Source organism: Phoca vitulina, unplaced genomic scaffold (assembly GCF_004348235.1).
Source record: "Phoca vitulina isolate PV1807 unplaced genomic scaffold, GSC_HSeal_1.0 scaffold23, whole genome shotgun sequence".
Classification (NCBI taxonomy): Eukaryota; Metazoa; Chordata; class Mammalia; order Carnivora; family Phocidae; genus Phoca; species Phoca vitulina.
The window spans coordinates 17,909,298-17,921,877 of NW_022589726.1; the positions used below are offsets into that span (position 1 = coordinate 17,909,298).

Here is a 12,580-nt window from a genome sequence, read left to right on the forward strand (position 1 = left end):
GGCTGAAAATCCCTACTCTTTTATTTAAAATCTGTGAGGTCTTGCACACATTTCTAAACTTCTCTGAGCCCTTGGTTTCCTCCTCCGTAAGTGGTGCTCACAGGATTGTCATGAAAAAGGCAAGTAGACTACTTGGGCAGGGCAACACATAATAAAAGTTATGTTTATTTTTTTTTCTTAAAGATTTTATTTATTTATTTGATGGAGAGAGACACAGCGAGAGAGGGAACACAAGCAGGGGCAGAGGGAGAGGAAGAAGCAGGCCTCCCGCTGAGCAGGGAGCCCGATGCAGGGCTCGATCCCAGGACCCTGGGATCATGACCTGAGCCGAAGGCAGCCGCTTAACTGACTGAGCCACCCAGGCACCCCTAAAAGTTATGTTTAAAGATTATTCAAGGGGGGATGCCTAGGTGGCTCAGTCAGTTAAGCGGCTGCCTTCGGCTCAGGTCATGATCCCAGGGTCCTGGGATCGAGCCCTGCATCGGGCTCCCTGCTCAGCGGGAGGCCTGCTTCTTCCTCTCCCTCTGCCCCCTGCTCATGATCTAGCTCTCTCTCACACTCTCTCTCTCAAATACATAAATAAAATCTTAAAAAAAAAAAAAAAAAATGAAGATTATTCAGAGCCTGGTGTTTAACCAAGACTGGGGGGAACATAGGTGGCCAAGAGGCAATTGCAATAGTTGGGGCCTGCAACCTCAGTGGGACTGGAGAACTGACTGGATATGGGTGGGGGGGACGAGTTGGGGTCACAGAGCAGACAGAACACCTTCCTTGTGGGGATCCTCTAGGACCAAGAGAAACTTAGTGCAGGGTGGCTCAGTCAGAAGAGCATTTGACTCTTGATCTCAGAGTCATGAGTTTGAGCCCCACGTTGGGTGTAGAGATTACCAAAAGAGAGAGAGAGAGAGGGACTTGGTGCTCTTGAGAGCCAGGGAAGAGGGGAAGGCAGCCCTCTTGGTGAGGGCAGGAGCTTGGATTTCGATGTGTTTAGTTTCAGGTGGTGACTGCCTGTTCCCGTGATGATGTCTTGTAAAGAATTAGAGTTCTGAAGGAAAGTGAAGTCTCAGGGCTTGAGAGTGGACAGGCTCTGCAGAGGCTAATGCTGGAACAACCAACATGGAAAGGGACAAGAGATCATCTCAACATTCAGTCACAACTGTTCCCATTTACACAGTGTCCACTGAGGACAGGTGCTGCAACAAGACCTGTCACCATTTCTTGTTTACCCTGAATAAACTCTGCAAGCAGGGTAGGTATTTTTACCCATATTTTATACATGATAAAACAGATTCCTAGGGTTAAGTAACTTGCTCAAAGACACAGGGCTCATTGGTCACTGACCAGGAATCAATCCTGTTGTAGTGAAGTCAAAGCCTTCCCATTGCTCTACTGGAGTTAGACCAGAAGGCCTCAACCCCCTGATTTAGCAAATGAGAAACCTGAGGCCTAGAAAGAGAATGTAACTTCCCCAAGAGCACTCAGTTAGAAACTAAACGGGGAGGGGAGGGTGGGCACGCCTGGCTAGCTCAATTGGAGGAGCATGGGACTTGATCTTGAGGTCAGGAGTTCAAGCCCCACGTTGGGTATAGATATTACTTAAAAACAAAAAAACAGGGCGCCTGGGTGGCTCAGATGGTTAAGCGCCTGCCTTCAGCTCAGGTCATGATCCCAGGGTCCTGGGATCGAGTCCCGCATGGGGCTCCCTGCTCCTTGGGAGCCTGCTTCTCCCTCTGCTTCTCTCTCTCTCTCTCTCTCTCTCATGAATAAATAAATAAAATCTTAAAAAAAATAAAAACAAACAAACAAACAAAAACATTAAAAAAAAAAAAGAAACTGAACTAGGGCTATAAACCAGGCACCCAGAGTGAAATGTCCCTGTGGGGCGCCCAGTATGAAAGGGGTCTGGGGTGGGAAAGAAAAGCCAGTAGAGAAGAACAAAAAGAAATGAAGGAAGAACTTCTCAGTAGGGCTCACAAGGCCTTGCCTACAGTTCTCCACAGAACCTCTCCTCTCTCTCCTCCACACAGCCTATGCTTCTGCTACCCAGGTTCCTTGCAGCTTCAGCCCACACCACGGGACACTACCCTACCGCCCCAGCCACTCCTGGAAAACTGCTCATTGAAAACCCAAGCTTCCTGTGCTCTGTGAGGCCTTCCCACTAAGCCTCAGGACCCTGGGCAGGCCCCCACAAGGGCACCTGCAGAGCAGCGATTTCATCTTTCCCCAGTGACCACCTTGTGATCCCACCCAAAGAAGGCTTGTGGTAGAGAAGGAAAAGAAGAGAGACAGGAGCAGCCCAGGATCACATGAAGTGGGGAAGGCCCAAGGACATGGAGATAAAGCTGACTTTACCTCTTTCCTATGCACACCCACCCCTTAGTCCCTGGTCAGGACTGCAGTGTAGTGGATGCCCACAGAAGGATCCAGGCATTCGGCAAATAGGAAAGGCAGTGAGTGGTGAGGCAGAGCAGCCGGGCATCTGATCAGCAGCTTTATGTTTGCATGTACATAGATTATACATAAGCTGCACATTTACAGGTGAGACATGGTACAGGAGGATTCCTGGAACAAGTGCCTTGCTGAATGCTGAAGGAGCAGACATTCGGCTGAGGCCTACAAAGGGGAATGGCAGTGGGGAGGAGTTGAGAGGCAGTCTTCTGGGCAGAGAGGTGGGCAGCCATGGGCACAGCTCTCTGGGGAGGGGCAGGCCTCCTGAGGTCGGGCCAGGGCGGCCAGGCGCCGCAGTACACACTCCGCTGTCAGCCGCGCTTCTGGGTCTGCATCCCAGCAGTCCTCTAGCAGCTCTCTCAGGCCGCCAGGGTCCTGGGAAGAATGGGAAGCAGGCTTAATCCTGGGATCCTCAGTGGCTCCCTGAGTAACCCCAGAGTTGAAAGGTGTCCACCACTACCCTGTTTTCAACACTCCTCTTCTGATCCTCCCTGGGGCCTCCCTCCCTTCCCCCTCCCTGCAATCCAGCCCTCTGCGTCTTGCTCCCAATGAGACAGGTTCTTTGGGTGTCTTCCAGAGGGTCCCCCTTTTCCTCTGAGGAGCTAATTCAGGTTAATGACTTCACATGCTGATGGGAAATTACTCTCCTTCCTTTCAGGCAACCAGGGTCTTAGGCAAACAATGTTTAACCCAACAGATACTTGTGCAGTGGAGATTTCAGACCAGGTAGCAGGGAAAGGGGCTTCCTGTTAGGAAACTAATTATACAGATCCTGAAATTTCACTGTTTGGCCACTTTTTTAACCCTTTATACCCAGGACTGGCTTTTCTTGGGTCATGGCAGAAACACAGATGTGTGGGACACGGTGAGGCATTACCGGACTGAATGTTGGGCTCCATTGTACCAGGAGAGGAGCCACCTTGGGAGCAGAGCTCAGGGCAGGAGCAAGGCTAAGGAGGGCTTCCTGGAGGAGGGGACTGAGAAATAGGGCTAACCAATGGTGGGGAGGAGAGAGACAGACCAGGCAAGTTTGAGCAGGAGGAAGGTGTCTGTCTCAGGAATGGGCTGTGAGACTTATGGTAGAAGGGGATGAGCTGAGGTGCAGAGCAAGTTTGCCCAGCTCCAGCTGAACACGAGACAGGAGTGGTGGCAGATGAGAGGAGGATAGAAGCAGATGGGCTGGTCCCAGTAGACAAGTCCTTGAAGCCATGTCCACACTTTCCAGGTCCCCAGCCCACTAGCAGGTGGCCTCTTACTGTGGTGAAGCAGTGCCAGGTGGATGGGATGTAGGGGCGCCTTCTCTCCTCTACAGCCAAGGTCCACAGCTCACAGGTGGTGGGAGTGCTGCCCAGTTCTGCCTCATAGGCCAGTTGGAAGGGTGGTGGTCTGCTGTCTGGGGAAAGGCACGTGGGGCTAAGTGTCAACTTGCCCTGGGGTGCCTCCTTGTGGAAAGGCCAAGAGGGAGAAGGGCAGAACTTCCTGGGTCAGGAGGTAGGTGCATCTAGAATGGGTGGGTGAGTTATAGCAGGGGGGAGAGGGGGCACTGTCGCACCCATCCTTACCAGGCCACAAATCTGGGCAGCGGCTCAGGATCTCCCATAGGAGCAGAGCCAGAGAGTACACATCGGCTTGTCGGAGGGCCGTGCCCCAGTCCTGTAGGTCCAGAGTCTTGTCCAAGAGCTCTGGCGCCATGTACCTCTGGGTGCCAGCCTGGAGAGAAAGGCGTGGAGCGCCAAGAACCATCTCCCGGGCAAGCCTCACTGCAACGCTGGTCCATGCAACTTCCCCCCAACTAGAGTCTGCAATGTCCCAAACGCTATTGGTACTGCTGCACTGTTGCCACAGCAAAAGGCCCATCTCCATCAGCAACACTGCCGTCATCCTGGGCTTCACCCTTAACCAGAGTACTCACCTCCATGATGGCAGCTGGGCCTCGGGGTTGAGTAGGGGCCCACGTGGGAGGCTGGGTGAGGCCAGGGAGCACCAAGGCAAGGCCCAGGTCTCCAATGGCACACGACCCATCCTCCCGAATGAGCACATTCTGGCTGCTCAGATCTCGGTGGGCAATACCTGGTTTATATTGGCCTGTGAGAGAAGCCAAGGTTGAAGGGGCATGGATCCTCTTCCTTTCTCTTTGGACCCGATTCTTCCCCTCCGAGCTAAGGGAGAATCAGAAACATAGCAGTGTGGTTCCTGATTCCCATGGCTTCCTACTTCCAGCTCACCCACCATCCTGCCAGCGCTCCTCATGGAGAAATGCCAGGCCCTGCACCAGAGACAGTGCCATCCGCATGGAACTTCCCCAGTCACTGGTGTGCTGGGTCAAGTAGTGGCACAGGGAGCCCTGGGGAGCAGCAGAGAAAAGAGGAGGACACATAAGCTGGAGGTGGCTGATCCACCCCAAGGAGCAGAGATCAATCTACAGACTTCCCCCTGCATCTCCCAGCAGACGACATACTGATCCATCCAGGCCAAGACAAGAGGCAGGGGAGAAATGAGAACATGTGTCTGTCAGATTGATGGGAAAAATAGTAACCCTAGCTCAAGTGTCTGAGCGCTTACTGTGTGCCAGGCCTCCTGAAATCCTCACAACCCTAGGAGATATGTACTCCTGTCACTCCTCTTTTATAGATGAGGAGCTTGAAAGAAAACTAAGTAAACCTGCTGGAAGTCACTTGGTGAGAAACAAGTAGAGCTTGAATCCCAGCAGTCTGACTCTAGGGTCACTCACTAGTAACTACCTTATCCTGCCTAGGGACTTGAGACAACAACAGAAGCAGAAGAGGCAAGGTGAGCTCAGCGTGGTATTCCCTGTGAACCACCTGGCCTGCGGTGTCAGGCCTGGGTGGGAGAGCAGGCCCCTGGGGAGAGCTGCTGGCAAGGAGAGTGAAAGGTGGGTAGCAAGTGGAAACTGGGAGGGGAAGGAGCATTAGCATCCCTCATTCAACAAACATTACTGAGCACCTTTCGTGTGCCAGGGAAGTTCAACAAACAAACAAACCCAAGAAAGCAGAGATTTTTGAGCTAGGCATTAAGGCACATGGTCAAAGAGGGGACTTCTCCGAATTCAAGATTTCAGAGGGAGAGGACTGCAAGGGCTAATAAAGTCCCAAGTCCTTAGGCGGCCCACAAGGGTAGGTGTGGTCTGGTCCCTGCCTGCCTTGTCCTCTTCATCCTTCCTGTTCATGATCCTCCCCTCCAGTCACATATCCTTATTCTTCTCTCATGGTACCTCCTCTCTCAGCACTTAACACGCTTGACATTTGGCGCTTATTTTTGTGTTTACCTGATTCACTTTTGTCTCCCCCACTACTCTATAAAATCTACAAAGGCGGGGACGAGGCTGTCTGTCTTAGCACAGGAGGTATGGCATATGGTTCATAAATACTTGTTGAATGAGTGTGTAAATGGTTTGGAGGGCTGTGCCTGGAGATATTTCCTTAACGTTGGGAATATGAATAGTTTTGATTTCTCCTTCTCTCTGTTTCATGAGTTAAAAATATTAGCAAGTATTTCTTGTCTAATAAAAAACCAAGAAAACAACAAAAAATCATTTTTAATGTTCTAGAGTAGAGGAAATCTGAAGCAGAAGAATAAACACGAGCAGGGCCCCGCTGCCACCCAGCCCTGCACCCACATACACACATGGGCAAAGACATACAGACCCTCGGTCCTCGGTCCTCACCTTCGGGTGCAGTTCCAGTACCAGCAGGGGCCCACAGGGCAGGGGGCCAGGGCCCCCTCTGCTGGCGGTGATAAAGCGGACAATGTGGTCGTGCCGTAGGCCTGGCAGTTCGTACAATGCTCTCTCAGCTTGGAACTGGGCCACAGCCCTCCGGGAGAAGGCCTTGATGGCTACCAGTTTGCCTTGCAGCCGCCCAGCCCACACCACTGTGTGACCTCCTTCCCAGATTACCTGGTGGGAACACAGTGCTGGGTGGGAACCTCCGCTGGTATCAGGACCAGGCTTCCTCCCCAGCACACCCTCTGGGAGGGATTGTAGGGCACCCCTCCCCGCCCCCCCGGGCACCTGGGAGAAACGCAGCTCAGGCAGTTCCGGCAGCTCAGCACTCCAGTCCCTGCCTGAGTCTGGCTCTGGCTCTGGCTCTGGCCCAGGCTCTGGCCCACCTTGTACTCTGCAGGCCTTTCGCTGTAGCAGGGCTGGGGCAGAAGAGCCCTCGGGTCAGGGTGCAAAGGCATGGAGACTGGGAAAAGGGCTTTGTGGGAGGTAAGGGGCTCAGGCTGTAGAGATCTCAGAACCATGGGGTCAGGGGAACCCGGAGAGGGGTCAGAGCTTTGGGGCAGTGACTTGGGGTCACAAGGGAGGGATGAAGTCGATTAGTACCCAAGATGATGCTGCCCAGCAGCAGCAGGAGAAGGAAGAATAGCCCCAGCAGCACCAGTGCCATCCAGATGGACTCGCCTGGACAGTAAGGCAAGAATGCAGCCTGGATGAGCCCTGCCCCAAATCCACTCTGCTCCTCTCCCCCTCCTCAGAGAACTTACTTCTGGACCCACCCCCACATTGGTCACAAGCCCCTTATCTCCCAGTCACCAAGGCAACCAACTTCTCAAGGCCAGGAGGAGGACAACTTGGGATGGCGGTAGGGTGAGAACTGGCCCTGATTCTACCTCTCACCCTAACCTGGGCCCCAGCCCCCACCAGGCCCCAGCACCCTGCGTGGCTACCTGGGACAGCTTGGGGACCCTGGGAGCCAGAAGTCCCAGGGCTCCCTGGAGGAGGCAGATGGCTGTAATTGGCATTGCAGAAGTCAGTGCCACAGGAGCAGGTGAAGAGAGTGGACGTGGGGCTGGGGTGGGCTCGGGGGCTCAGGTCACAGTGGGGGGACTCACAGTCTGGCTCATCACTGTCTCGGCATCCTGATGGGGTGGGATTAGAAGAGGAGAGAAAGGGCGAAAGGGAGAGAGAGAGAGGGCAAGCGAGCATAATAGAGTCTAGGAACAGAGAGGATAACCCCTTCTCTATCAGAGGCAACCCCTCCATCTCATACAGGCTTTTCTTGCCCTCCACACATTCCATTTCTCCTCCTCTCCCGCTGCTGTCACCCCCAGCCCAGGATGTACCTGTCTCCCACCCTAGCTACTACCTGCTATATACTTGGCCATTCACCTTGCATCTCCACCTGTGCCTGGTCTTGGGTCAGGTTCCAGATCCCAAAACAGCAGCGGCTGTAGAGGCAGCGGATAACCCTGGGGGGCCCTGGTCCTGCATCTAGCAGCTTCCCCAGTGTCTTTGTGCTTCCCCGCACTCCAGGGGCCTCAAAGAACACACAGGTCCGCCTGCTTGGGGGTGCTGTGGCCCAGGGTGGGGAGAGGGGAGGGTTCAAGATGGGCATGAATGCAGGGGCCAAAGCAGCAGCCAAAAGGAGAGACGCAACCTGTTTCATATCCTAGGGCCAGCACAGTAAAGCCAGAGGAGGAAACAGGGTCAGCAGAGGTCTGGAACCTGACCTCACCGTGGGGACACATGGCTCTACTTTTTGCCCTCACTTACCCACCCCACTCACGCTTCCAAGGGGGTGGCTGCTGCTTCCAGTGCCCCTTTCCCTCCGTGGGTGAGTGAAAAGGCCCTGCCCCTCCCTGTAGACACTTACCGCGCACAGCTGTGGGAAGTGGTACCCAAAGGCCCAGAGTCCCCAGCATCATGCCGGAGGGGGCGCGCAGCACAAGGAGGGGAGCATGAGCCAGCACAGCTGCCCTGGCCAGAGCTTCCTTCAGAGACAGGGCGCTGTGGGGCTTCTGATCCCTCAGTCCCCAACCCCGCCCCCCTCCCTCTTCCCAGTCTCTGTGGGGGAGATGGCTGCTGTGGGGGAGAGGGTGGGTGTGGGGAAAAGCAAAGAGAGGGAGGAGCAGAGAACCGAGCTCATATCCTCTTCTCTGCAGCCGCCTCCTCTTTGCTCTGCAAAGTGGGAGGAGGGGTCTTAGAGGCCCAGCTGAGAACCCTATGATGCCTAACTTCAAGCCTCTGCCCTTTGCGGACCCTGGAAGAAAGTGCTGGAGCCTGTCAGCCCTTCCTAGGCTGGAAACCAGAGTGAGGTCAACGGAGCCATTCAGCTGTGCCCAAGATCCCTTCTTTTCAGGGCTCAGATCTGCAGCTCTCTGGGCAAAGAGAGGCTTCATAAACCATACATACTAAAATTGACCTCAGTTTCCAAACTCCAGAATCAGAAAAGAGTTATATAAAACTTCTCAGAGTTTAAAAAAGTCACATTGAAAATGGGTATAATGGTAAATTTTATGTTACCAAAATTTAAAAAATCATCTTGAGTCATACACTGAAAAAAATCACTGAGAAGGTAAAATAAAACAAAACAAAAAAACACTTTTATTGAGCAACTATGTGCTAGGGCACAGCTAGGGCTATGCATTTTACAGTCATCTCATCTCATTCTCCCATTGAGTTATTTATTATTATTTTCACTGTACAGGTAAGAAAGCTGAGCTTAGGTAACTTGCCCAAGGTCACTCTGCTAGGAAATAGCAGAGCTAGGATTTGAACCTAGGTAAATCTGATTCCAAAGCCCAGGCCCTGTTCTTTATTCTAAGATGCCTGAAAACAAAAAATTCAGTAATAAAAAACATTTCCATTTGATACAGTATTTGAATATTTGAATTTGGATTATTGAGAAAATATGCACCATTACCTGCCAGCAGGCCGCTAACTAGAAAGGGAGGGTACAGTTCAAACTACCGCCACCAGAGGTCAGCAGACATAGGAGAAACTCAGGATGCTTCAAAGGGCAAACGGGCCTCCTCTGATGACTAATATCCATAGTCCACCTCCTATATTTATTAAGCTGCAGGGACTGTATAATGTGAAGGCAGAGCTCAGGGTGTGCAGTGTGAAAAGGCAGCACGGAGATGGAAGAAGTCTACACTTGTGCTGCAATAGGAGACAGGAGTCCAGCTGCACCAGACTCCTCCCTAGAGTAAGGCATTTCAATAATAGGTAATCATTTCCGTACCTATGAGCAGTTGGCTCCCTTGAGAATTAAGAGTCAGAGGGGACTGGTTCCGTTTTCCTAGCCTTCTGTCCCCCTGGTGGTTGCCTAGAAACCCTTTCTGGGAACGGTCTGGCTTAGACCAGGACTGAGGGTATAGGTATTAACTATCTAATTCTGGAGCCTTTCTCCTGGGGAGCCTGCATGAAGGAAGGAGAGAGTAAAAGCGCCGGTAGTTGTGAAGGAGCAGCCGGAGGAATGACCAGGGCCAGAGGCAGATGGATAGCTGCCCATCCCTCCCTGGGACCTTCTTGGAGTCGGCAGGGCCCTGCCAGTGAGATGGAATGTTGTACTTAGTTACAGCTATTTTCCTGCTCCCAGATCAGTTAAGTCTGGAGGGCTGGAGGGCAGGTGGGGAGTTGAAAGTCAAATAGCTTCTTGTGTCTGGAGTGTTTCAGGAGACTACCTCCTCCAGAGGGGAGCAAAGTAAGGATGAGGCAGAAAGGCCGCCTCCTCGCCCAAAGACTTGGGTGACTACTCCTCTCAAAGACAGAAACATCCCAGCCAGGTTTATAGGGTGAGGTGGTGATAGAAGGGGTAATAATCTGAATGCTGAGGGATTAGGAAGGTCCTGAGAAAGGACCCCAGCATAGAAACAGTTTCCCTGGATTCCACATACACAAAGATCTTTCTTCATCAGGATCCTGATTCAAGTCTGCAGTGGCCCAATAAGTTACCTTTGACCCCCCTGTCTACAGAGCTAACGTGAGCTGTTTATTCATTCAACTCAGAAAATATTAAGTCTCAGCCTTTCTTTTTTTATTGAAGTAATCTCTACACCCAGCGTGGTGCTCAAATTCACGACCCTGAGATCAAAAGTCACACACTCTTCCAAGTGAACCAGCCAGGTGCCCCAAGGTCTCCGTCTTAAAATGGAATTTCAGTAGGTGCTGGGCCTACAAAGAGATGCGTGTTTCCTGTCCTCCAGGATCTCATAGTCCAGAAAGGCAGGAAGATATATCAACAAGTAACCAGAAAATTATGGGTCAGACCAAGGGGTATGAGCAAGGAGCTATATAAGCAGAAAGATCAAATAAGCTAATTCTGTACAGGGCATAGAAGAAAAGTACCTAGAGGGTTTCAAAGAGAAAGGGACAAATTGTCTTGAAGGTAAACACACTGAAAACAAGTAAAAGGAGGGTGACGATTATAGGCAAAGGGAGCATCAAAAATAAAGTGTGTGTTGGGGGCAGGGGGGAGTGAGCAGGAGAAAGGGGTATGAGATATGAAGCAGAAAATCACCCTAGAGACAGAGTGGGACCAGACTGGAAAGGTTTTTCAGGTCTATATCAAGGAGTCTAGACTTTTCCTGAAAGTAAAAGATTTTAGGGAGGGGTTTGGTGGCAATGTGGAAGATGGATGACTAGGGTTTGGGAAGACTAGAAGCAGAGAGATCAGTTATGAGACCTGAGCAGTAGCCATGGTGAGTACTAGGACAGTGGAAATAAAAAGGGAAAAAGTTGAGATACATTGTATTGGTAATATTGACAGGATTGGTAATAAAATGAATGTGGGTATTTGAAAGTGAGAATTAAAAAGATGATTCTGAGGTTTCAAGTATAAATGATCAAGGGGTAGTAACACTGTTAAGTGAGATGGGGGAACACAAAGGATCATTTCTCCTTCTTACATCTTGATTTTGAGTTATCTGCGGGACATCCAGATGAGAATGTCCCGTAAGCAGTCTGCCAGGTTGAGAGAAAAGGCAGGGCTTAAGATTTGGGATAGCTAAAGAGTGGATGCAACTTGTTTAAGGGGGTGAAAGGTAGAGTAAGGGAAAGGACACAAGACAGGGACACCAACATTTAAGGGACAGAGGAAGAAGTGGCTATGAAGGAGAACCAGGAGTATCAGTCTCACACTCCAAGGGAATGAAGCTCTAAGATGTACATGGTTGCAAGAGGTCTAAGAGGCAAATGACTGAAAGACCACCGGAGCTGGCAACCAGATTGCAGATGTTCATAAGAAACAATTTCGTACATGATAGGTGCTGAACAAAGTGGCCTGAGGGGCTCACTAAAAGAAGACAAAAATTGTCAACTACTTTCACTAACTTTGGAAATGAAAAGAACTAGATCTGAAGCTTGAAGTGGAAGCAGAGGGACAGGGGGAGAGATTTTAACATGCTTATAGGAAGACGAAAGGGAACCCAGGAGAAACTGAAGATGAAAGGGGAAAATACTATCCAAATGAGGAAATGGTTAAGAGCACAGGTAGTAGGGCTGGCCTTGCAAAGGCCAACTTTCTCTCCCAAGAAAAGATAAGGAGGGGAGCCTGGGTGGCTCAGTCGTTAAGCATCTGCCTTCTGCTCAGATCAGGATCCCAGGGTCCTGGGATGGAGCCCGGCATCAGGCTCCCTGCTCAGCGGGAGGCCTGCTTCTCCCTCTCCCACTCCCTCTGTTTGTGTTCCCTCTTTTGCTGTCAAATAAATAAATAAAATCTTAAAAAAAAAAAAAAGAAAAGATAAGGAGGTAAACTAGCATTGGTGAGTATATGGCTGTTTGTAGGGAGAGGTGAGGGAAGTTTGAGGAAATTCATGCTTAAACGTTCTCTCCATGAAATAGGAAGTAAAGCATCTGTTAAAAAATGGGGTCAGGATTGGGAACCCTGCAAGTAATGATATCTCTCTCATTTACCAGACTATCAAGTATGTGGTGGCAGGACCGGTCTTATTTTTTATCCTCAACCTAGCTCAGTACCCGGGACATAGCAAGGGCCCAATAAATGTTTACTGAATGAATAGATGATATAGCTATTAAAGGCCCATTTAGGGCTACAAAACCAAAACCAAAAACAAAACAAAAACCCCAAAACACCCAACTCCCCCCCCAAAAATACCCTCCAATAAAGCCAAATGTTAAAATGTTATATTGCTAATGGCTAAATAAGGAAATCCAATGACTGAGTTTACCCATGGCTGAGTGATTGAAAAGCAAAGGGAGTCAAATGAGCAAAGTAATTGAGAATGCTGGTAGCCACTGTATAAACAAGTGACTAAGGATTCTTGGATAGGTAGGAAGGGAAGGGAAACCATAGGCTGATGGGAAATTGGAAAGACCGTCAGAATAACTTCAATTTCAGTTTCTGAAGGGACCATAATCCAGATTCAA

The 12,580-nt window shown here is 50.7% G+C and overlaps 1 protein-coding gene across 2 annotated transcripts; it reads right to left on the bottom strand.

Moving 5' to 3' along the window:
• Positions 1-2,613: 2,613 nt before the first annotated feature.
• AMHR2 (anti-Mullerian hormone receptor type 2) lies at positions 2,614-8,112 on the bottom strand. 2 transcript variants are annotated; one of them, XM_032420924.1, is made up of 11 exons: positions 8,064-8,112; positions 7,580-7,762; positions 7,138-7,329; positions 6,794-6,871; positions 6,479-6,609; positions 6,134-6,364; positions 4,678-4,792; positions 4,361-4,533; positions 4,011-4,158; positions 3,705-3,841; positions 2,614-2,823 (listed from the first exon to the last, which is right to left on the bottom strand). In XM_032420924.1, the coding sequence occupies exons 1-11, from the start codon at positions 8,110-8,112 to the stop codon at positions 2,614-2,616; spliced, it is 1,647 nt and encodes a 548-aa protein (XP_032276815.1). The 2 variants fall into 2 exon arrangements, with proteins under 2 accessions (XP_032276815.1, XP_032276816.1); XM_032420925.1 differs by lacking the exons at positions 3,705-3,841; positions 4,011-4,158.
• Positions 8,113-12,580: the final 4,468 nt, after the last annotated feature.